The sequence below is a fragment of the Anopheles moucheti genome, chromosome 2 (genome assembly GCF_943734755.1).
Source record: "Anopheles moucheti chromosome 2, idAnoMoucSN_F20_07, whole genome shotgun sequence".
Lineage (NCBI taxonomy): Eukaryota > Metazoa > Arthropoda > Insecta > Diptera > Culicidae > Anopheles > Anopheles moucheti.
The window spans coordinates 22,415,335-22,438,814 of NC_069140.1; the positions used below are offsets into that span (position 1 = coordinate 22,415,335).

Here is a 23,480-nt window from a genome sequence, read left to right on the forward strand (position 1 = left end):
TCGGGGCCTGGCCACACGTATATTGCGATGACGTTTTGCGCACCGGAGTTGACGCATCATCGGGCCGTGGAGGTTCCCGCTGCGTAGTCATAGCTATCGAAATGACTCACCAGGTAAACCGGCTCCCACAAAGGAGGGACTTTATGAACGCCCTAATGGGTTTAAAGCGAAATTCTTGATACAGTCAATCGATTCGAATGTTCCGGTTGACGCACGTTGTACTTACTGCAACGTCCAGCCGCATGAAGCTCGTGGTACGAAGTCCTTGTGACTGAATGGATTATGTAAAATAGTTTACTCCTTGTTTCTTACTTCTTACCCACACAAATACTGTGCAGAGAGATCTTTGCTTGGCGACGATTAGCCTGGTGGAATGTAAATCTATTTTTTAAAGATGGCTTCACTGGTAGCCACACACATTCTTTCACTGCGTCAAGGAAAATGGATGCACACTTTCATAACCGTTCAAGCGATCCGGTCATTCGGCTGCGCTCCAACCCTCCCAAGAAACCACGCGCGTATGCAAACGCGTGTACGGGTGTCTGTAAATGTAAATTCGATATGCATTGTGACTTGAGGGGACGTGAGCAGCCGAGAAGGAAGGCGTTTGATGCAGTTCGTTTTCACGATTGCCTTGGAATGGAATCGATCGATCAGTTGCTCAAGGATGATCAGGCATGCGATACGCTTTATATAATGCTCGAGCTCGAGATCGCAACACACACACCCAGCGCGCTTAGACGATCCTCATCTAAAACGCCGGATTCGGTACGATTTTCCCATCGCCCGGCATCATAACCCTCCCTCGCCCTCCCTCGCCCACCCTCCCTCTTTCGGGCCCGTTATGCGCAATATAAGCGAGCGGTGGAAAAGACACCTTCATTCGCTTCATCGAGCGCTGCACCGATCGAGCGTGATGCAATCATGAAGCATATCTGTCTAGTATACAACCCTTGGCGTTCCAAACCCCCTCCCCTCTCTCGCCCTTATATTTTCCCCTTCTTCACTTCCAATTTTCTCCCACCTCCCACCTCCCCTCTCCCCATCCACCACAAATACTGCACCATAGCGAAAGGGATTGCCGTCATCGCGATGCCCTTTTGGTGCGATGTTTGGCCTCCAGCGCAAACCGACAAAGCACTCCGGCCGAAACGATGCCCATAGACCCGGCCGGCCCTGCCAAGCGCTAAATTGGCATCCGGGTGCCGCTGTACCGCTGCGTTCGGTACCGCACGGGGTACGGGGATTCAAACGTCGTTGATCGCATTTATGATTAGTAGATCGCGGGGGGAGTTTTTTTTTTGTTGTTGGTGAGTGGCAAGAAAAAAAAATAGCGAGGAGTGAAAAATATAGCAACTGCCGCCAGTCGGTCTCTACCGTGGTGGCCGTTGTGCTGGGAAGGGCGTTACTAGCGGTGCATCCGATCGGAGCTTTGGTGGGGTTTGATCAAGCGTACTAGAACGCAGATCACTACCGCTCGTTTGATGGAAGACAGAGTGAGTGTGCGTGTGTGTGTGTGTGTGTGTGACAGAGAGAGAGAGAGAGAGAGAGAGAGAGAGAGAGAGAGAGAGAGAGAGAGAGAGAGAATTGGGTGGGGGAGTCAGATACAGACGCGAAGGTCTCTGGGATCTAGTTGCATAGTCCCCACAGTCCAAACGCCATCATCGTCATCAACCGTTGCCAATTGCAGTATCACCTTGCGCGGTTGCGCCCGCGGCCATTTGCGATCCCCTCCCAACACCACCCTCCTACCCTTCTCCACCAGCCAAACCGCGCGGGAAAACCGAACAGCCGTTTTGGGCCGCTTGTGCGCGACGGTACGGTGTCGCTCGGTGTGCTTTTGCTTTTGTTAGTTGATGTTGTGGCGCGCAACGCGATTGTGAAGGTGCCGGCTTTTGATGTGCAACGGCGGCGAACCAACTGCAACTGCTGCAACCAGCGCGCAATGGTACAATACAAAACCGGTTCAGAGAGTCTTTAGCTTTGCCTTCTCCTTCCTTTGTGCAACCGCAGTGGGCAAAGCTAATTATATTGCCCCCTTCGCATCCTCCCCTTCCCCTCCCCCTACACCCCCCCTTCCAACCCGTTGGATGCACTCTTTTCCTTCGCAAAAACAGCAACCCTCACAATGGGTCCGTTTTCCGCGCAATCCTTCGCGCACACAAAATGGCGCAAGTGAACGGCGGCACATTCGCACTAACCGGCACACGCACAACACTACATCACGTTGCTACATTGATACACACAAACATGCACGGACCCGCCGTGTTGCAGCGCGTTGAAGGTGCAGTTTGCAATGGTGATGCGGTGGTGTGCGGGGATAGAGAAGTAACCTTCTTCTCTAGTTGCTGACTGCGGACGTGATATTGCGACGCAACGACTGCATCGATCGCGAATAGACACACACACACACACACTCACGCGCCATTACTCTACCTGATGCGATGAAACATTTCCCGTGCGGCATTGGGCTTGATTTTCCCTGAGCAATTGCAACGCTGTGCGATGGAAAACCCTGTGATATCCTCCAAAAGCTTCCACTGCAAAAAAAAACATAGAATACAACAACAAAAAGTCTTTGTGATGGTTTCTCCACCATCAATTAATGGTAGGGCCCCCGTTTGTAATGTCACCAAATTGAATTCTATTCTCCCTTCCATTCGGCCTTTTTATCATTGGCTGCTGGTTTGCAATTACATGTTTGTTCATACGCACACGGTGGGTTATTTTGTGGTTAGAAGCATGATAAAGCGTCAATTAAAGCTACAAGGCTAACTGGTTTAACTAAAGGCTCCTAATGAACGCTTATGAAGTGCAAATGTCACTGCGCGTATCGTTGACGAGAGCGGGCTGAATTAAACCTCAGTTGCTGTTGTTTGTCCGCCACAAATATCGCTCGGAAACTATTAATTTCGGAGCTACGACCAGGGAAACATTATTAAACGACAGCGAAGTGGAATATAATTTTTTGCAGTGCATTATGCATAACATTTACTTCCAGCGATGCACCACAGAGCCTGTTGGTATCTGATATTTACCTTTTTTTGGTGGTGAATAAAACATTTACGTCCCCGAATTTTTTGGGTAAACTCCCAAAGCCCCCTTTTGCGCGTATATGCTTCCTTTTGCTCATTATTTTCACCACCAGGGGGCTTTCTTTTGATTTTGTTCTTGACAAGAAAAAAACACATAAAAGTGACAATTTTACCCCGTACGTTGCTAAAACGATACACGCGCTACCTTTGGCCGACATGCTGACAAATGCTGAAGCAAATACTCATACCGTCGCGTAAATTTCCTAATGAACCTCCATAACCGCCGTGCCGTGCTACCTACCTTTCCATGTTTTTTTTTTCTTATTGTTGGCCCACTATCACGCATGCCCTATCCCCGAAACCCAACCGGGGCGACACTGCAGACTCATTTCTTAAATGCACGCTAATGATCGTAAACACCCGGCACATCATGTTCAGCTGAGTACCCTTCACTGCGGGGTGGGGTGTGGTGGGGAGGGAGGGGGGTGGCACGGTTTTCTAATTTGTCTACGTCGACGCAACACCTCCGCAACGCGCCGGTCGTACGGCCAGTGTTGACGATTATTACGGGCGACCTTCACTGCGTTCGTCCGCAACGGAGCCGACATTGCTAATGTGTCATCCTTTCCAAGCCGGGTTCCTATACTATACTGCCACTCTTACATCTCGTACCAATCCGTGTCCTTTGGCCAGCAGCGAACGGAGACCAAAGATCCAAAATTGTAAATTCTCCCGGCCCGACGGACCCGGTCTACTACCATACCCCATTAACTTTCGCTGTCGGCATTACGTTCCGGTGGGGGGGATGCAGAGAAGCCGAGCGTTCCGGCTCGTCTAATGATGAGGCCTACTCGCATTTTGTTAGCTTTCGCAACGATACCCAGACGGTGGACCGGCCGGTGGGGCAAAGTATTTCCCGTTCATCGCAAGTATCTCCACTGCCGGTTTAGTTTAGTCGGCTCCTTTTTTTTCGGTGTATAGACCTCTTATCCTGTAGCTTCTTCTGCTTTGCTTCGTTTCTTTAGCGCTGCATAGGATTTTCAAGAAGGCCGCCTAGACTGGCTGAATTGCATGTCATCCTATAGATGGTGGCCAGAAAGAAAGGACTTGTGCGCTGCGCCCTTTGCCATTCATGTTCTGTGCGTGCATTTATCTACCGTCGAGCGTGATATTTTCTTCCACCCATTGTTTAGCGTAAGCCGGCTTGAAGCCCGGCGGAAGTGTTGCACCAGACGTTACGGCCCAGAGTCCGCCACTGTGTGTGTTTTATTATTTTACTTTCGGACCAATCTCGCCCGTGCGCGCTGCATACTCCCTCGAGGGGATTGAAAAATGTTCCCAAACAAACCAAAAAACAAAAAAAGGAGTCACACCGAGACGTACTAATCAACGTAACGTACTCTCTATCTTGTTTTGCTTCGCTTCGAGTGCAGTACGGCTAGCCAACGAAACGAAAAATGTAAAACAACCCAAAAAGCCAAACACTTCTTCGCCATTATTCCAGCCCTTTGAGTTGGGCATTGGTTTGAAAGATTAAGCGCACCAGTTTCCACCCCGAAACAGGAACTCACGAATCTTACCGTCAACAAAGGCCCAATTGACATGTGCTCGAAGGCGTTTTTGTGCGCGACGCTTTCGATGAGGCGGTAAAGTATCCCAAATTTGAAGTGCTCGCTCGAATACGGCGAATCTTACCGAACCTCCCGAAAGTGTGTACCATGTATGGATGCAAATTTAATTGCCAACACTAAAAAAAAACCACCACCACACCCCAATTAACACTCGATAAATGGTGAATTTTGAAGCTTTTCCCGATAGCCTGACACACACGCGCGGACAGGTTTCTATTGGGAGACGGCAGTGTGGAAAACAAAAAAATCCCCATTTTGTAGCAAACGTTCTCAAGTGTGGTTGCGCCCTCGAGTGGTCGGTCTTGAGCAGAAAAAATTTGTACATCCTTGAGCGTTACATTCGTGAGCTGCGGTGGATAAGTGTACCCTTTTTAGCACCCACTTTGGCGAGACAACACAGCGAAAGGTGTACAACGGTTCAGACACGATGTATCGCGTACGTGTGCTTCCGTCTTGGGGTAGCTGCGTTGCACTTTTCTTCAAGTGGGACAACGTGCAATACGCTCCATTTTCGGCTGCCATTTAATTCTTTTGTGGGATGCGAATTTTTGGTAAGTGCTGTTCAATATTCCACTCTTCCCACCCGGATCAATGTCGATTTGTTTGAAGACTGAGGGATATTGAGTAAAAGTAAAAGCAAGTTTTGAAGCATTTGAAAGAATACCTTGAAGTACAGTGTTCAGACTCCGCTATCCTCCAAATGAGGCTGAAATTCTCCAAGTACTGAGTCTAACGAAGAGAGTTCTTGCGTTCTTGAGATCTTGAAGTTCAGGAACCGAAACCTTGCTGCAGATTACATTTGGTTGGAGTATTCAAGGAACCACTGCATCTCAGGTACATCACCAGTATCTACTGGTTGCGTAGAACAACGCTACGATACTAACAGCCAAAGATGTCGACTTACATCCGTTCCGATTTCCGAACCGATTGCCACAAGACATTTAACGGGCGGAAGTGGTGCAAAACCATTCGAGTGCAAACACACGGAAACGTTTTCCCATCCCCTCTCTTGGATTGCTCGTGCATCGTGGGCTCTTGTTACTGCCGACGCCCACACTTCCGGTATCCGGACTCTGGCTCCCATATCTCACGCATCAGAGCGCATCGCTTCCGCAGTGCAATGGCCAATGGTAACTGTTGTGCCTTGCCTGCTGTGATTTGATATGGAGAGTGCTGTCCGAGTGTGGAGAGTAAGGCTGTATTCTTTCGATTACGCACTTTCTCCTTCTACGGTGTCGAATTTGACTGATTCGGAGAAATATTCGACCATTAGGCGGAGCCCTCGTCCAATCGAATTCAAAGCACTCCGATCACTGAAAAAAATCTGTGGAAGGGAAAAGTATAAAGCTACTTCTCGTACCTCCCTTCTTCTACCTGTTTTGATTCATTTTTCCGTACCCAAAACCATGAAAAACGAATTCACATTCGAGTCCGGTAGTGAGGGGGGTGGCCTCATTCAAATGCAGGCAGATGTAATTGCACGCTATTCACTTTATCTTTGCCTTCCGGATTTTTCAAATACTTCTCGCCCTCTCTGTCTCTGTCTTTCGCATTCTCATTCTCCTGTTGTTGTGTGTACAAGAGGCCAGCGAGTTTCCGTGCTGGCGAACTAAACTGACATGCCCTGCTAGAATGACCCATTCCCTATCAACAGTACCACTGCCCGTGGAATGGGAAGTCTGCTTTTAGCGAGGTGTATTTAGACAGCATGGAAAGTGGTTGCCTTTGGTGGCCTTTTGTCCAGTCAGAGGACCCCAACTCACCCAGTCACTGTAGCGAAGGCGTCCTGTAAGCGACATCTACGGTACAACCGAAGACAAAAGCGTGGCAGTGAGCTACAGCTTGCAGCACACGGAAGATTTCCTCAGCGGCAGCTCAGAGTCGCAGCTCTTGATATGAATGGATGCTACTCATTGTTTATTATGCACTTTGGAACATATGATTAATGCTCAAGTTGCTGTGCGACGCGGGAGTAAAACGGGCAGCAGAACAAACAAAAACGCTCCACCGAAAATTGTCCCAACCCACCACGGCTAGTAACGACGATGCAGGGGACAGCTCATGCGATTGCAAATGCTATCGCTCGCTGTGTTTTGTGTCTCAGGTTTTTGCTATGGCGAGTTCGAACAACACCTCACCGAACCCGTCCGAGGTGTACAATGAAAAGCTAAACTTGCGAATGGGCGAAATGAAATGGCGTGAATATGTGCAATAAAAGCGCAAGGCAAGACAGTTCGGAGATGGAAATTTGTTTGAACCGTGTGCATTAATGCAATGAGGGAATAGACATTATAGACCGCGGGCAAGTACTTCTTTCTGAAAGCTAACCAACTACCCGGTCGGTGATCGAAACCACCCCAGACGGAGATCTTGCGATCTTGCGCCCACCTTCGTACTGACCTAACTTTCCGACTTTCCGTTTCCACGAAGGCAACACTGGGCGGTGGCACGAAAGGTTGAAAAGGACAACTTTTACTTTTGCCAGCTATTGACCGGACGGTCGGTTTCGACCACGTTACTTCACTCCGTTTGTTGCTCCGTTCTTGTTGGTGCTTTGGTTCGCGTTCAACCGTCAAATCGATTGAAATTTATTCTTACCTGCGTCCGAAACGTGGGCCCCGTAGTTTGGCAGTGTTGCCAGCCAATCAAAACTCACATTACAGTTGCGCTCTCCCTCGTCCCCGCAAAAAAAAACTGCATATTCCATTTTGTTTCCCAGTCGTCTATTTGTGTTCCGGCGAATACCGACACAAGGCAGTACCATTCGCTGCAGTTGAGAGCAGTAACACGGCAACAAAGTTGTTGAATGCCGCCGTCCGGTTTTGCCCGCTGGATATAAATCTGACTGTGGTGGGTTCGTTTTTTTTTGTTTTGCTGCGCGTGGCCCTTATTTCTGTGTTTTCGTTTTTCCTTCTGAATCAAACTGGCCTGCAATTTAGAAAGGAAATAAGCCTTGCACACTTGTGGACGGGTTTGGGGGGCCAGAGACACGGCTGGCAACAGCGCCCTGCCATGCTCATAAATCATAATCATCTAATCTGTCCGCTTCCCGTTCGCCGGGGTAAAGTGGTAACACTGTGACCTCTAGAGCGGTCAGAGGCTTTGGAGGGAAGGTATTGGTGTTCCTGCTGCGCTGTGTGATGCTGGTTGCACGGTTGCGAAATTATGATTTTTGTCCAACGCGTTTAAATGAATTGTTTGTGCTAAGCCTGCTGTCAATTAAGTTGAAGAATTTGTTCTACGAAGAATTGTCCCATGTCCACGATCGCTCAAGCAATCGAAGTCTAGTTGCGCGGCTTGTTTGCACATTAATTTGCCTGCAGATCGGCCCCACACTTCTTTACCTCGCGGTTGGCCTCATTTGTAAGCCGCGTGAGTCACCGACCATAACAGAAATTCTGCCGGCCTGTGAACCTGGGAAACTCTGGTACCATGCGATCGGGGTGGATCACCACCCAACCACGCCAGCATGCAACAGTGTACATTTATTTTTATAAGAAGAATATTCGAATGTGCAATGTATTCGGTGACAGTAACACATTACGTTGTTGCTCAATCGAACCGTAGCTGCGATATTCACGAAAAAGGATCAGTCGTGCTGCAAAACAAAATCCGTGAACGATCTGCAGCTGCATTAGACTGCACGGCATCATACGCAGTGGTGTGTGTGTGTGTGTTCTCATCCGGTTCTAAACCACACCCTTAGCCAGCTTTTCTAACAAATCATGCTTGATTTGTGCATTAATTCCGTTTCGGAGTACGGTTTCGCCCACTGGGTCGAACGTTGTGTGTCTTGCTGCAGTTTTTCGCTTGCAGCCGGCCGGCACTGCACTCGCAACCGGTTGGACCGCGGCCCGGATTTGAACTATTTTTAAAATAATACACGAACGCCAAACGCGGCGTTCGGTCAGTCAGGACCAAAAACGAAAAGAAAAAAAAAACAGCGATAGAAACAACGACCACTCGGTCCACCCCGAATTGTGGTGGACTGATCGCAAACAGGCCACCGATGGTGGCAAGAATTAAAAACAACCTGCCTTCCAACAAACACACACTCGACTACCACATCTGTCCACCGGTGAGGAACATTTCCACCTCAAGTGTGTTTGCCGTACCTTGAGCCAGAATTCAGGCCGTGTTCGTGCGCACCAGTGACCATGTGTGTGTGTGTGTCTTGCATTTTACGATGCAAATGCAATGATTTGCGCGTGTGTGCGATCGTATGTCATGCGACGAGCGACGTCACCCGCTAATAAACTAAGTGGTGTAGTACAGCTACATCTGCAGGCAAAATGATTAAAAATAGTTTACCAACCGGCCGGCCGGCCGGCATCTTCTTGTAACTGACAGTCGTCAACAATTCGATGTTGGGCATTTTAAATTCAATAAAAAAAAAATCTTGAATAAATAAACCTGTTTATTAACAAAATGTTCGTTTACAAGCTTTTTACTTTGAATTCCTTTGGGTCAATATTGCATTCAAAAGAGAAATGACAAAATATCAAAATGGAGTCATGTCTGAGTCTTGTATAAAAACGTCCAGCTGAGCAACTTTCAAAATGGTCCTACAAACCGTTTTCTACCTTTTCAATTAAAACGTTACCATTTGCCATTCGAAATGATGATTAAACCGATCGTCAAATGCGTAATGCGTACCCTAAACGTAACTACAACAAAGAAGATGCCGGTCCGGGTGGACAATTAAATCCCTTCACCTTGGTTCCTTGCTTTGGCTGGCTCATCATTCGCCTCGTTGGTCGCACTGCCCGCTGCGAAACAAGTCATTACCATCAGCTGACCACCAACGAATTCAAGCAATTTATAGGCGCCCCGGCAAGGAGAAGGCGAGGAGGCTTGCCTCCGTCCCTTAATTGATCGGCTAAGTAGTAGTGGCGTACATGAAACTAAAACCGCTACATTTGAGCAAAAGCAGATTTGGCCATACGCAGTGACATCTGCGGCGGTTTATGGCCCCGGCACTCATTCGTTCGCAACGAGCATCAATTGACGGATGGGATGTATGTTTTCCCCTTTCCATTTGAGTGGTTTTAAATATGCGCACCTTTAGGTGTTAAAGTTGTGCTGCTGCTTTTTTGTATTCGCGTGTACTCTGTCCAACATTGAGCGTTGGTTGATTGTGTCCATGGTTGATTTGCTTCTTCGAATGCTTTTAATCTGTGACTTTTGTGAGTAGTAAGTGGTAATGTTATCAACCAATAAAAAAGGAACATTCTTTACGATACTTTTGAATCAACTTCAAGCATGCTCCGATGAACTCTGTGCGAGATCTTGAATTCTGATGATCAACTAGTGTTGGTAATTCTTCGTGATATATTTGACACCCGTGAAACCTTTCTTGCCGATGCTCAATATTATGGCATATCTGATGTATATATTTTGAGAACGCTTCTGGGCGATGTAGTAACAGAAAGGTTACAGCCAAATCCCACCCAACCGACAAACTCTTGCCAAGTGGAAAACAATTTTGCTATTTATTTCGAAAGTACAAAATGAAGGTCATCAAGGACGATACTGAGGCTATATAAACCTCAGGCTCATAAAAGAAGAATTATTAGAAATCTTGGGATCTCGCGGCCACTAATATTATGCAGGAGTTTACCACAAGCAGATTACATTTTATTTATACAGCCTGACATCGATGCATTCGGAAACGAGTGAAACTCGGCGCTGTTCCCATGGTAATCACTTCAATATACCCCCCAACTTGTTTTTTGTTGGTTGATTGTGTCATACACAGTTTTACTTTCCATTTCCTGATCACCGTTTCCAACCGCTTCACTCGTTCCTCATCTCATACCTTTTGCTTGTTGGAACATCTCGCTTCATTCGCTGCAGTGAAAGTGAAGCCAATAGCACACTTCAAACCATGCGATCCATGCGGTAGCTGGATCAAGGTGGACCGGTTTGCAGCTATTTCCGAACCACGCGGTGCAAACACCTGGAAATGAGATGTACCGCCAAGTGCTGTACCAATTCTTCGCTGTGTGGATGCACAGTCAGTCAAGTTAGCGAGCAAAATGCACCATAGACTATTTAAGGGTTGCGTCGTGTGCGCCATCTTGCTGCGCTGCACAAAACGGAGGATCCTCACGATCGGTCCGATCCGTTGTGCTTCTGCGTGTGGCGTGCCTTTCTCTTGTACCGGTGTACGGTGTCTTACGAAACATTTCGTACGATCAGCGATGCAGAAAGCGGTCGGATAACGTGCCACCCACACCCACCCACCCCACTGGCAGCAAAACATTTTTGACATTAACGAATACACCGAGCGCGCGTGTGTCACGGTATGCAATCGTGCTGGACGCGTACCCGTACCATCAATCAGCTGTTGAAGATCTCGTCGTTGCGACTGCGATCGGCCAACAGGTGTCGTGAAATCGTGGCAATAGAAATCGGGACAGGGCGCGATACCGAAGATATGTGGTGGGGTTTTGTACAAATAAACAGCCGCAAACAGCCACAGATGCGCAACACGCACAACAACGCTCGGTGGTTGGCATTTTTGCCCGACAGCGTCCGGAGTCCGGCAGTAAAGGCGATGATGGATTGCTACTGAAACAACAAAATAAAACCTAAAACACACACACAAATACCGGGGATGAAGCGACCGCAGGGGGTGTGGAAAATGGCCTAGGGGTTGGTATTGAAAATGAAAACTCCGAACGGATCTCACAATTGCAGGGGTAAGAAATGAAAGTCTCTTACGTTACGCCCCCAACCGTGGGGTCCCCAACCGTGAGTGAGCCACCGAAAGGCTGTGCCCGCACAGGTGTTACTGGTGCGCGACCTGAACCTGACGATTTTGCGTAATTTTTCCATCCGCTCCCAGTGTTCGGTTTTCGATTTCCCATTTGCTCGATTTCACTTTCTGGCGCTGGCTCGCTGACATCGATCGAATCGATGTTCGGAGAGTTTTTTTCTTTTTGGTCTTTTCTTTCGCCACTCTCTGTGGGTGTGCCCTTACTGCGATCTTGAGATGTCAGAGTAGTAATTATTGCATTGTGCAGAGGTATTTTTTGTTGGGTTTTATTTCCATTGCGTGATCCAAATTCGAAGGTTTGCAAAAGTGCAACAGTAGCTCACATCCCCCTGTGAATCAGCGGTCCTGTTACGGATTGGAATTATTCTGTTGCTATGCCACCAGCCATTATTATGCTTTTCGCGATTACCACGATTCGAATACAAACTGCCGGAACAAAAAAAAACCACCGTACAATGCATTTCGAACCAGGGTGAGGGTGATATTTTGAATGTCGTACATTGCCTCGGGAAAAGAAACACAACTATGACACGGCGTCGTCTGTCCAAAATTTCACGTCTGGCGCAGAAAGATACGTCCAAAATCCCGTCAACCTGGAATTACATCAGCGTGCCGACAGCAATCGGTGGTGACCTTTATTCTCCGCGCCGAAATGGCGAATATTTCCTACGACATTGGATACAGTGGGAGGTGTGCAAGTAGTAAAAATGTTCGGTCCAGACGAGTAGTGCCATAAAACTGTTGCTAAATTATAGCTCAATGATACGCAACCATTATCGCTTGCTGTTTAAGTGGATTCGTACATTCAATTTGTAATAATATTTTTATCCGATTGAGGGGAGAACAAACGATAACAAAATACACATTTTAGGAACAGTCGAACTTTAACTTTAACTTCTATTTTTCTTTTCTTTTTCCCTTCACTGCAGGCTCCGATCGAGCTGACCAAGCGCCTGGAAGAGATTCGGCTGCTGGAGTCGCGCCGCTCCCAGCGACTGGCCGTCCAGGAGAAAGATACGGACTTTGCCCGGCTGGCGGATATGGCCGGCGATCGTCGACGACAATCAAACAGCATCGATGTGCCATTCTCACTGACGCAACAGAACGGGTAAGTGAGCGGGAAATTTTGAGGCCGCAAATATGAAGTAGGAAACAAAACATGGAATCTGTTGCCGGTTGCGGCCACAAGGGACAGCTGGTTAACCTGGCGAGCTAACACATAAACGCTACAAAACATGCAAAGATCAGGGCTGATGGTTTAAAGGTGGACCAGTTCCCAACTCGTACCGCAAATTCTGCGTACGCAGTGGGGCACAGTCGGCGCCACACTTCCTTCGATCTTGAGCTCAATTGCACTGACACGCGCATCGTGACACGATCTCCACCACCTTCTCCGACGTTTGTGGCCTTTTCGAGCCGATTATGGTGATGGTGCGATCGCATTGATGTTGACCTTCTTCGTAGAAGGGAGTTTCCTAGTCATATTGGTCGTATTGCGGAAGGTCGTCGAAGGTAATGGAGACACATTCGCGTAGAAGAATGAAGTCACTGTCAAGCGGCAACCATTTTCAACCCATCCATCCTCAACGTGCACCCGGTTTCTGACAGGTTACAAAAGTTACAAAACATTGGCAAAGGTATCCGCGATCACCGCCCGGGTGACCAACTGGCCCGTGTAAGCAATTGCTCAACAACAAGACACTATAAATCGGCTCGCTGCCAATACACGCGCCACTGTTTGGATATTTTTGTGTACCGATGCGAGTGTTCCTGCTTTATAGCTCCGCTTGAAGGGCACAGCCATCCATAATGGCGAAGTGCAGGATTTAAATGACCGTAACCGGCAACTTGCCGGCTGGTTTACCGACGACGTATGTTTATCATCGCCACCGGGTGACTCACCGGTGTGTTGCGTTCGTGCAAACATTTTGCCGATGCTTACGTGCACCGGCCGGCGTCAATGAAAAGTCAAGCGAATGTGTCCGCTTTCGTCTCCACCGTGCGCATCCACCGGGTGATCGATGCTAAAGCTGCTGCTTGTCGATGCAAACTGGATGATCGTTACCGACGATCCTCGCGGTTCATCTCGTCTCAAAACCGACCAAACCGTTGCAATTTTACTCTTTTCTTTTTTTTTCTGCTAACGTCCCACTTTTCTCTTGGTGGACTTTGTTGCACCCGTTGCAATGCCCTCATTACACAGGAATAAAATATGCTTGCGCATTTATTTAATGCCAACAAGATGTGGCAAGTTGCAACGATTAGTTGGTGGTTTTCCCTTTTTTCTTTTTTAGTCAAGTCCAGTTGTAAGTTTTGACAGCCATTAAAATGCATTAAGCTTATGAAAAGTTTAACACCGTTTTCGCCGAACGGGTGGCATAGAAATTAAGCCCTTGAATCACGGTGTTGGTGAATTTTCACCTGAAATTAAAAAAAACACGCAAAACACGCTGGGGAGGGGGAAAATGAAGAGATACGCACCGTGCTGCGTGATACGCAACGCTCGCGCACACTTGCGCACTCGTTCGTTTGCGAAATTTTCGTCTCGCGCCGGGCCTTGCCGAACAACGCGATCATCTGTTATTGCTGTGGCTGTTGCTTTCCTTTCTTTCTTTTCGAGCTGTTTACAAGCGGGGCCCAGCTGATGAAGGGTTTTGACGATCATCGTGTGCGTGTGGTGTATTTTGCACGAGCACAATCATGCCGAAACGTTGACAGACGGGGGTTGGCAGAAACAGCAAAACGAGAAAAAAAACGAGAACCAGCAACAGAAAAACCAGAAGCCAGAAACAGGGTGGTATGGAGGGGGTGGGGGGGGGGGATGAAAAAAGGGGGACGGTGGGAAGGGAAGGGGAGAAAAGGCGATCGAGAGTGAGTGTGGAAAGCGCGCCGACCGCAATAATTTGCGATTCGCTGGCCTTTTTTTTCCTTCCCTTCCTTCTCCGCATGCGCTCTTGCTCTACTGCTGACGATGCGCAGTTACGGCGAAAGAAAACGAAACTTGCCCAAGGTCAGGGCATTTTTGGCGAACATATATTTTGCACGCGAAAACACACACACAGCCACACATGGTTCGCTTGCAAACAGCGCAAGAATGAGGCAGGTTTGCAAACATTGCGTCGATCGGGTTGGGTCGCGATCGGGACCGTACCCTGATGCCGCGGTTGTGGTTGTTGTTGCGCTAGGGTTCTTTTTCCCCCTCTTCTCGCCCGTGGTCGGCTGTTTCCTTCGCCGCTGCTTGGGTGATTTAATACCACGCCAAAACCCGATGCGCAAGAAGTGTTGCGAATTTTTGGGTGTTTGTTTTTTTTTTGTTCGTTTTTCTTTTCGTTTCAATTTTTTCTTTACTGCATCCCCAGTTGTGCAGTTGCTTTCGCTCCTCGATTTTGGGGTGGGGTGGTTGTTGCTTTTTTTTTTCGTTGCTTTGCTTCGTGACCAGCCGTCTTTAGATTTTCTTTTTGCTCTCTACGCCGGGGCTCACTTGCGCTTGCACCATTTTTCACTTGGCAAAGATCGGCGCGATGAGGTGCGCCGACTTGCCACCCCGTTTCGCCCCGGTTTCGGTACAGTTTTGGCTAACGGGGCTTTTGGCATACTTCACTTTTCACGGGACGGTCGAGAGGTTTTTCACGTTGCGTTTCACCAACTGACCCGCTTCTGCGGCTGACGAATGTTTGGGCAGTGGGGCGCGGGGGGGGGGGGGGGGGGGGGTAATATGAAGACATCGGTTGACCGCCGTATGATTGGTGGTATTGGTGCCAAATTAGCAGCCATCGTGGCGACGTTCCTTTCGTTAAACAATGCGCCGCGGAAAGGGGAACGGGGAAAAGCATGCAGGAATGTGGAGAAATATGTCACCGCGCCTTAGTTTCGTATGGTGGGGCAAACGGATTTAAGTGAGAGTGTGGACCGTGCTGGCCGAATTCGACGAGGGAGAAAGCGAATTGTGACGGGATGGTAATGATTTTCTCGAATGGACATTCGGGATTTTTTTTTGTTTTATTTCGAGCTCAGTTTTGTGCCTTTCAACTTAACGGATCTGATGTAATCGATGCGGCGAAAGTCACTTTACAGAGTTCCAAATGTTTTCAAAGATTTTCAACTATTCCTAAGCTTAATTTTAAGCTAAATAATACTTTAAAATATATAAAACGAACGAATTAGTCAAAGAAATTACACCCCTTGGGATGTTTCTACTAAATAGGTCTGATTCGGGTCATGATGTAATAATCCAACCGGCTATGTGAGTCATGGCGGCAGTTTTTTTCTGTTTCGTTCGGCATCATTTTCCAAAATTTGGCATCACTTTGGCCGATTAAAGTAAGGGATGATTTCACCACGCAAATATTTGTGTGTGTCTCTAATTATGCTACTTTTCCTGTTACCGCAAAACCCGTACAAAGGCAGAGACATTGAATATGTAGCTTATGGACATTCCGTTTGCCGTGTTTTGTTTGCGTGCAATTCTTAACCGTGCGCGTCTTATTTAGTCCGTCTGATGGAGTTCTTTTATCTGGGAATGTTAATAGTGCCTAATGATTACAGCCTGGCGCTCCGTACACGTAAGCCGACATCACCCACACGCCAACACTTTGGTGCGGCAGTATGGCAGAAATCCTTCAGACACGCCACGGAGAAGTTAAGGTTTCGGTCTATCTGTGACTAGGTCAGGGATGAATAATGGTGCGGAACCGGGGAGAAAAAAGGTTTTTGCCCAAAAGTGGTCCTCTTACCTTGGGCCATTACTTCGTAACGGTGCCAAGGTTTAACGGACGGACCGTCTCCTTGATGGCGTACAATGGAGCGCTAATGAGGGAAAGGAAGAAAGTGACTGTTTACTTAATAAATTGTAATTACCGTTAATTGCAAACGCTTTGTTTAAATTGATATCCAAACGTGTAAGACACCGTGGAATGGAAGCTTCAACATTACCTCAATTATTATTCCGTAGTCTCCGGCTAAGGAAAGGAAAGCTTTCCTTCCTTCCGATACTTCGGTTGGTCTACTTACCTATGTTGACCATGGTCAAGAGTCAGACGGTTTGGTATGATATCCATCATACGATGTTTATTTATCGACTTCTTTTCAATTCTCGCTTACCCTCGCTCTCATTGGCATCTCTCTCGCTGTCGTGTAATTTTTTCTCATCACACGTCGGCGTCAAATGCCATTCCATTCTGCCAGATAGCTTTCTAGCCGAAAGCCCCATTGATGATGTGCAGAAAGTTTTGCCCCAAACTGTGCTCTACTAAATTGCAATCAATTTTTATGACACCTGTACCCTAACCTGCACAACATTCGTGCTCGTCTTCGGCATGCTGGATGCTGTCTCTGCGTCAGCACCTACAGCATTCCGACGAAAGAATCTCAACGACACCATTTTCCTTCACTCATTTCCACCCGAAATCCGGAGCCGGGGTGGATGAAACAAAAAATAAATTAACAAAAACCCTAGCAGTAACCATCACCCGAAAATCGTTTCTATGGCCCCGTACCAGCTGTTTCGCGTGTGCTGGAACGCTCGAAACCGTTTTGTGGTGGGGTAGGGATTTTTTTTGTTGCGTTGCGGAAAGTTTTTGTGTTAATTTTTACCAAACATCGTCACTTCACTCGATACTTAGTGCTTTCTTTCGGCGGGCAGCTCGACGCTCACTGCGGCAGACAGCCGGCAAGCCACGCCAGACGTAGTTTACCGACCGATCAAGCCCGAGACCGAAGCAATGGGACGTGATTTTCTGTTGGCGTAGGTTAAATTTATCCTCCCCGATGCGTCTGGCGGGCGTCGGTCCTTCGCACACTCCGTCTGGGTCGCCGCCACGATCGCTCGCTGAAACGCGGTGGGTTGGGGTTTTCCGATAGTTGTGTGGAGCAGGTCATAATTTCCCAAAGCCACCCAAAGTCAACCGGCACACACACACAAAAACCCCAACTCGCCCCACGGTTCGGAACCAGTGCTGTCTCGATACGCCCTTGTTCGAAAAATGTTCAATGAGCTAGAAACCGAAAGAGAGAGAGAGAGAGAGAGAAAGAGAAAGAAAGCGAGCGAGTTGGGTTGCAAATGGAAAAAAAAGGATCACATTTTGGGGCACCGACGAAAAGCTTGCGCCACCTATGGAAAATGTCCATGACCTTTGGATGAGTTTGTCATTCACTGAAGGTCGAATGCGAATTGTGGCCCGCTGGCTAATGCGGAAAAATGGCAGACAGACAGGTGACGGACGGGGAGGAGAAAGGGAGCGCGGGATGGGGGCCAGTGGGACGATGGCGAATGGTGAAGGAAGACACCGCAAAGCGCACGGATCGAATTATGGCCGGTTGTTGTGGTTGAGATTGGGTTGTACTTTTTGTTTTTCCTTGGTCATACCCAAGCGACAGACTGTCTGGGCTTTCTTTTCTTTGCCGTTCGTTAAAATGTCCTTTTTTTGCCGGAAGGTTACCGAAAGGAACTCTATTCCACGTGTGATGACATGGCGTGGCGGCCAGCGTGTGCACCCAAACATGTGCTGTGCATATCGAACTTGCTTCAAACAGCTGCTATGACGCATTGTCTCCCAGTTGGGGCATGCTCATTTTGCGTGTTGTTTGCTGTGGTTATGTTTTTTCCAAACAAGCGATGAAAGTGAAATGCTTTGCATCCGTTTTGCTAAATTTTATTTGTTTAATGTTTTTCGTATAGCTAATTGCAAAAAGGTTCTACGCGAACGCTAGTGTCGGTAGCTTAAATTCCTTTGTTTACCAACCATCGACCGGAACACGATCTCGATTTGAGATGGAACCTGTTGTAACACACACGGCAGTCTGTATTGATCGCCTGGTTTTTTTTTTCGGCTGTCACTTCTGGTGCACCGTAGACGACCGGTCTGCTCCATTACGGTGAGGACAAAGGCTCAATTTACATCGGAAAAATGATTTTGTCACCGTATGGTGAAAAAAATGAAGCCCCAAAGTTGTGGGGTGTTTGAAAAAAAAAAACAAACCAACAAACCCCAAACAGAGAGAGAGAAACGAACGAATTGCGTGCATAACATTTGGTGCGACTCAAAACCGGGTGCGTTTTTTGGAATTATTGCTTATTTGTTTGATAGTTTTATTCCTGGAAACAGTTTGCGATACAATTTGGACTGTTGTTGCGGTGTTGCAATTTGTCCATCGGTAGCTATTTGTTTTTTTTTTTTTGTATCGAACCATTTCCAGTGGCGAATGTTGAAATCAAACGATCAACCCTTTATTGTTATTATTTTGGCACCTAATTAATTGCGGTCGGTAGGTCTTAGCAGACACTTTCTGTTTTAGCATATTTTCGTGTTTGTTTTTCTGAGGGTTTTTGACGACTTATGAGAGTTACCTCATCCAAATTATCTTTGAGGTACAGTCATTTCCCGAGTTACGCGACACTCGCCAGAAAAAAAATCGAGATACGCGAAATATCCAAATTTTGACAATCCGTGTAATTTTGTATGGATAATTTAATTTATTTATGCCAAATTTAAAATTTTTTTTATTTTATAACAATAAAAACACGTAACATTTTATTATTAAAAAATATACTTTTAGTAAAATTTCACTCTAATTGTCGGAATACATATAGAATTATCAATTTAGAATTTGATTCGAAATATTCGATCCTTCAATGCTAAATATAACCACAATTATAAAATGAATTCGATTTACGCAAAAATTCGAGTTACGCGAATTTCTCTTGGACGTAACTCTGGATGTTAATGAATAGTTCTGCATTTTTCTGCCCCTGCAAACTGTCCACTAAAGTGTCTAAAGTTGTAATTAATTTTGATTTTGTTAGAAATTTGCCCCTTTTTGGTCTAATACCTTCCCAAGACACCTGAGCTCCCGAATCCCGGCCTGACCCGGGATCACTTTCATATGTGATGAAACCTGTAACTGACTCTGATTTTTTTGTTTTGTTTTTGTAAATGCCAACTTAACACTCCAATTGAAGCACACCTCCACATTCCACCTTCTCGCGTACTTTTCCCCCATTTAATCCCTTCGGTTCACTTCTAATCGGTGTTCAATTACCAACAAAGATGGCCCATTAAATGGTCTGCCGGTCGGTAGCCTAACCCCTAACAGACCCTGTATTGCGGTTGGTGCGCTGCGACACTGTGTCACCGTGCTCATCTCGGTGGCGGAGCGGTATCCTTTGTGCTTTGTGGCCGGCATTCTACGTTCCACGCATCTACCGCAAACAACCAAAACCCGCAAAAAAAAGTAAACCCTCCGAATAAAAATTTACCAACCAGAACGTTGCATGAAAATCCAAAACGAAAAACAAAAAGCCAAAACCCTGCAAGAAGACCGCGAAATTGACGTGGACCCCGGGGCTGCGCTTCTGCGTGCAGCTTTGCAGCTTTTTTGGAAAAAAAGGTCAGCTGAAGGTGAGATGCGATCACGAAACAGCTCAACGTCAGTCAAGCCCAAGTCAGTGTGTCGGGTGAAGCACCAAAATACAACCACGACCACCAGGGCAGGAAGAAACGCACCGAACAGCGAGTTGCATAGTCCGCAGCTCCGGTTTCTGGTAGGTTTGAATTGCGTTTCGTCCATGCTGCAGATTCTTCGTTTCGCTCGCTCGCTGCTCGTTGCGTTCATGGTTCGATCGGTTGGAATTTTCGCCCGGTTTTTCGTTGGCTTTTGTATCGTTTGCTCTTGGTTACACAGATGCATTAGATTTACCGCACCGGTGGCGGTGCACTTTTCCACCGCCAGACGCACCCTGCCACCACCGCTGGTTCGGCGACGTGTAGAGGTGGATGAAGTGGTGCTGGTGAAGCGGTGCTGCATTCGGCATTTGAAGGTTGTCTTCCAAAAGTGAGGTTTTCGTTTTCTTGCCGCATTGATGCTGAATTTTGTGCAACCGTCTGAGACGCACGCGGCGAGCTTTTTTCCCCATGCTGAGCTCAGTGCCGGGCGAAACTGGCAGATAATAAAATATTACTACACACCGTCAAAAAGAGTGTGCGAGACAGTGGTTTGCACCGGGGTGAGAAGGACGTGGGGAGATCCAGGGCGGGCCACCAAGACGGAATGTCTGAACAGGGGCGTATAGATGTTGCTTTCGGGCTTCAAGCACCACACCGGGGAGCAGACACGGGCAATAGAATTTGTGGGTCTGTTCAACCTGTCTGGTGGCCTAGATTTCCCACAGTTTGCTGCCACATCCCAAATATTTTGTAGCCGGGGCTTCACTTCGATTAACCTTATTACAGGCAATCAAGGGAGTTTTGTAACCATCGCCAACCCCCCCGAGACCGAACGCAATCTCGATAGTTCTTCCACTCAAGGCGCAGAAGAGGAGAAGCGATATTCGCATCGTACTGCTTCGGGGGAATGGGAAATTGCAAGACAACGGCTGCATTATCACAAAAAGCTACCCCCGTCATGGCAACACACAAATCGGGGATTCGGTACTGCTCGTCAGAAAGGATAGCGAAAGACGCTGTAATATTCGATTCGTGCTCACACACTCACCACGGTGAGACGATGAACTCCTCAGTCGAGCCACCAACCATTGACATCGTTAAATGGAATATCCCCGGGGTTCGGTCTCGATTTTCTGGCGGTCGTTTACTCGCCTCCCGCAATCTCCAACAGTGGGTCGGGGTATGTTTTAATGAGCTGCAGGATTTTTGTTGACACAAAAACGGGCTGCTGCATGCGCTGTATTTGGAGACGGTTCTCGTTCGGGTCATTCTTTTGTGCTGGTGATGCTGTTGCAACAATTGATTTTGGGGGTTTTAAGAACGGTGAACGATTGGAGAGGGGGTACCCCGTGAGGTCGTCAGCATCTGCGTGTCTGGAGTCGGTCAACCAACCTACCCCAACCGAATCTCGCGAGACCCCGGTGAAATGTCGAACCGCCATTTCCCATTCTACACTTTGATTGCCCACGTTCCGACGGTGACGATGAAGGAACGGGTCGATGGTTGGGTAGCGTTACGTTTCGTAAGATCCAACGATTTCAGAAAACGATTCTACCCACCTTATACTTTACCCACTGCCCAAGGATTTTCAGCGTGAGTAGAGCGTGAGGTGGTGGTGTGGTGCTCAAATACTATCTTCAATCAGCGTCGCGAAACGACGGTTCGAGGTGATGAAATTCGATGTTTAGATGATTGTGGTCTATCAGGAGTTGGCTACCGAGAACATCACGGTACGATGTCTGGGATTCGTTGGTCAGCATTTTAACAATACGTTTCTGTGTCACATTAACTTAGGTCAGGTTGTGCTTGGAGCACTATAAACATTGAGGTTTAACGCCACATTGCTTCTTACAATTTCACAATGCTGGTGCTAAGATCAGTTATTAAAATGAGCTGCTTAACAGGTGGGCTGATAATTGTTTGGCCTAACACATTTATCGCGCTAGAAGATTTTTATCCATATCATATTTCGTTTGTACCAACCTTCAAAGGAATTCTGTCCAAATTTGACAGCACTCGGGCCACAACCTAATGAGCTAGAGCTTTTTGTGTGACGCATCTTTTGTGCTTTGAGTAATCGTGGAAAAGAAGGAATTTCGCGTGATGATAAAATATTAGTTTTTGAAGGGGAAACATATAGTTAAAGCCAAAAATTGGCTTGATGAAGAGTCTTTGGACACTGCTCTACCAAAATCAACCATCAGATATTGGTATGCTAAATTTGAAAGTGGTAAAATGAGCACTGAAGGTGGTGAACACAGTGGACGCCCAAAAGAGGTGGTTACTGACGAAAACATAAAAAAAAAATCACAAAATTATTAGGAACACCCATAATGTGAAGCTGATCGAGAAAGCTGACACCCTAAAGATGTCTAAGGAACGTGTTGGACATATCGTTCACGAGTATTTGGATATGCGATAGCTCTGTGCAAAATGGCTGCCGCGCGAGCTCACATTTGACCAAAAACAACAACAAGTTGATGATTCGGAGCAGTGTTTGGAACTGTTTGAGAGAAATAAATCCGAGTTTGTGCGTCGATATGTTACCATGGATGAGTCTTGGCTTCTCCACTTCACTCCAAAGTCCAATAGACAGTCATTCGAGTGGACTGGACGCGATGAACCTGCTCCAAAGCGGGGAAAACGCAACAATCAGCTGGCAAGGTTATGGCGTCAATTTTTTTGGGATTTGCGAGGAATAATCTTAATAATCTATCTTGAGAAAGGAAAAACCATTAACAGCGACTATTACATCAAATTTTTGGAGCGATTGAAGGACGAAATCGCCAAAAAACGACCGCATTTGAAGAAAAAAAAGTTTTGTTTCGTCAAGAAAACGCACCGTGCCACAAACCAGTGAAAACAATGGCAAAAATTCATGAATTAGGCTACGAATTGCTTCGCCACCCACCGTATTTCATAGATCTGGCTCTCAGTGACTAATTGCTATTCTTAGATCCCAAAAAGATGTCCCCTGAGAAGAAATTTTCGTCGGATAAAGAGGTGTTCGCCGAAACTGAGGCCTTTTTTGAGGCAAAGGACAAATACTACTACAAAAAGGGTATCGAAAAATTTAAAGACCGCTATAATTGGTGTATCGCCCTTGAAGGGACGTATGTTGAATACAAAAAAATAATTTGGCCAAAAAAAAGTGTTTTACTGTCATAGGCCAAACAATTATCAGCCCACCTGTTAAGAAGCATGTTGCAGTTTGCTCGATAATTAGCAACACTTGTTTTTCCCCCGCTCACTTACCATTGATTGATGGATGGTAAGAGTGGGTATGTTGCTTGCAATCAGCACAATGGCACACGGTGCACGCAATAAGAAATTCCCTTCGCTTCGTCATTGCCGCACAAATGCCCGTACCCGGAATGAGATGACGTTTGCACAATGATTGCTTTCTTGTGGCATGTTCACGGGATTACCCCCGATCGTCACAAAGAAGCACGAAAGGAAGCCGTCATTTATTATGACAAAGGCATATAGGAGAAAAGAATGGAGATTTATAGCATTTTAGAGGACGATTGAAATTTACTTATAATGTAAAAGTGACCGTTTTGGATGGCTTTGGATAATAAAAATAAAAACA

General features: G+C 47.0%; 1 protein-coding gene across 1 annotated transcript in view; it reads left to right on the forward strand.

Annotated features, from left to right (window-relative positions):
* The window catches only part of LOC128310442 (zinc finger protein 395), a 90,818-nt gene that overhangs the window by 29,799 nt on the left and 37,539 nt on the right, over positions 1 to 23,480 (forward strand). Inside the window, exon 2 of the mRNA XM_053047086.1 lies at positions 12,377 to 12,555. Within this exon, the coding sequence (XP_052903046.1) occupies positions 12,377 to 12,555 (179 nt within the window). The remainder of the gene's footprint in view (positions 1 to 12,376; positions 12,556 to 23,480) is intronic.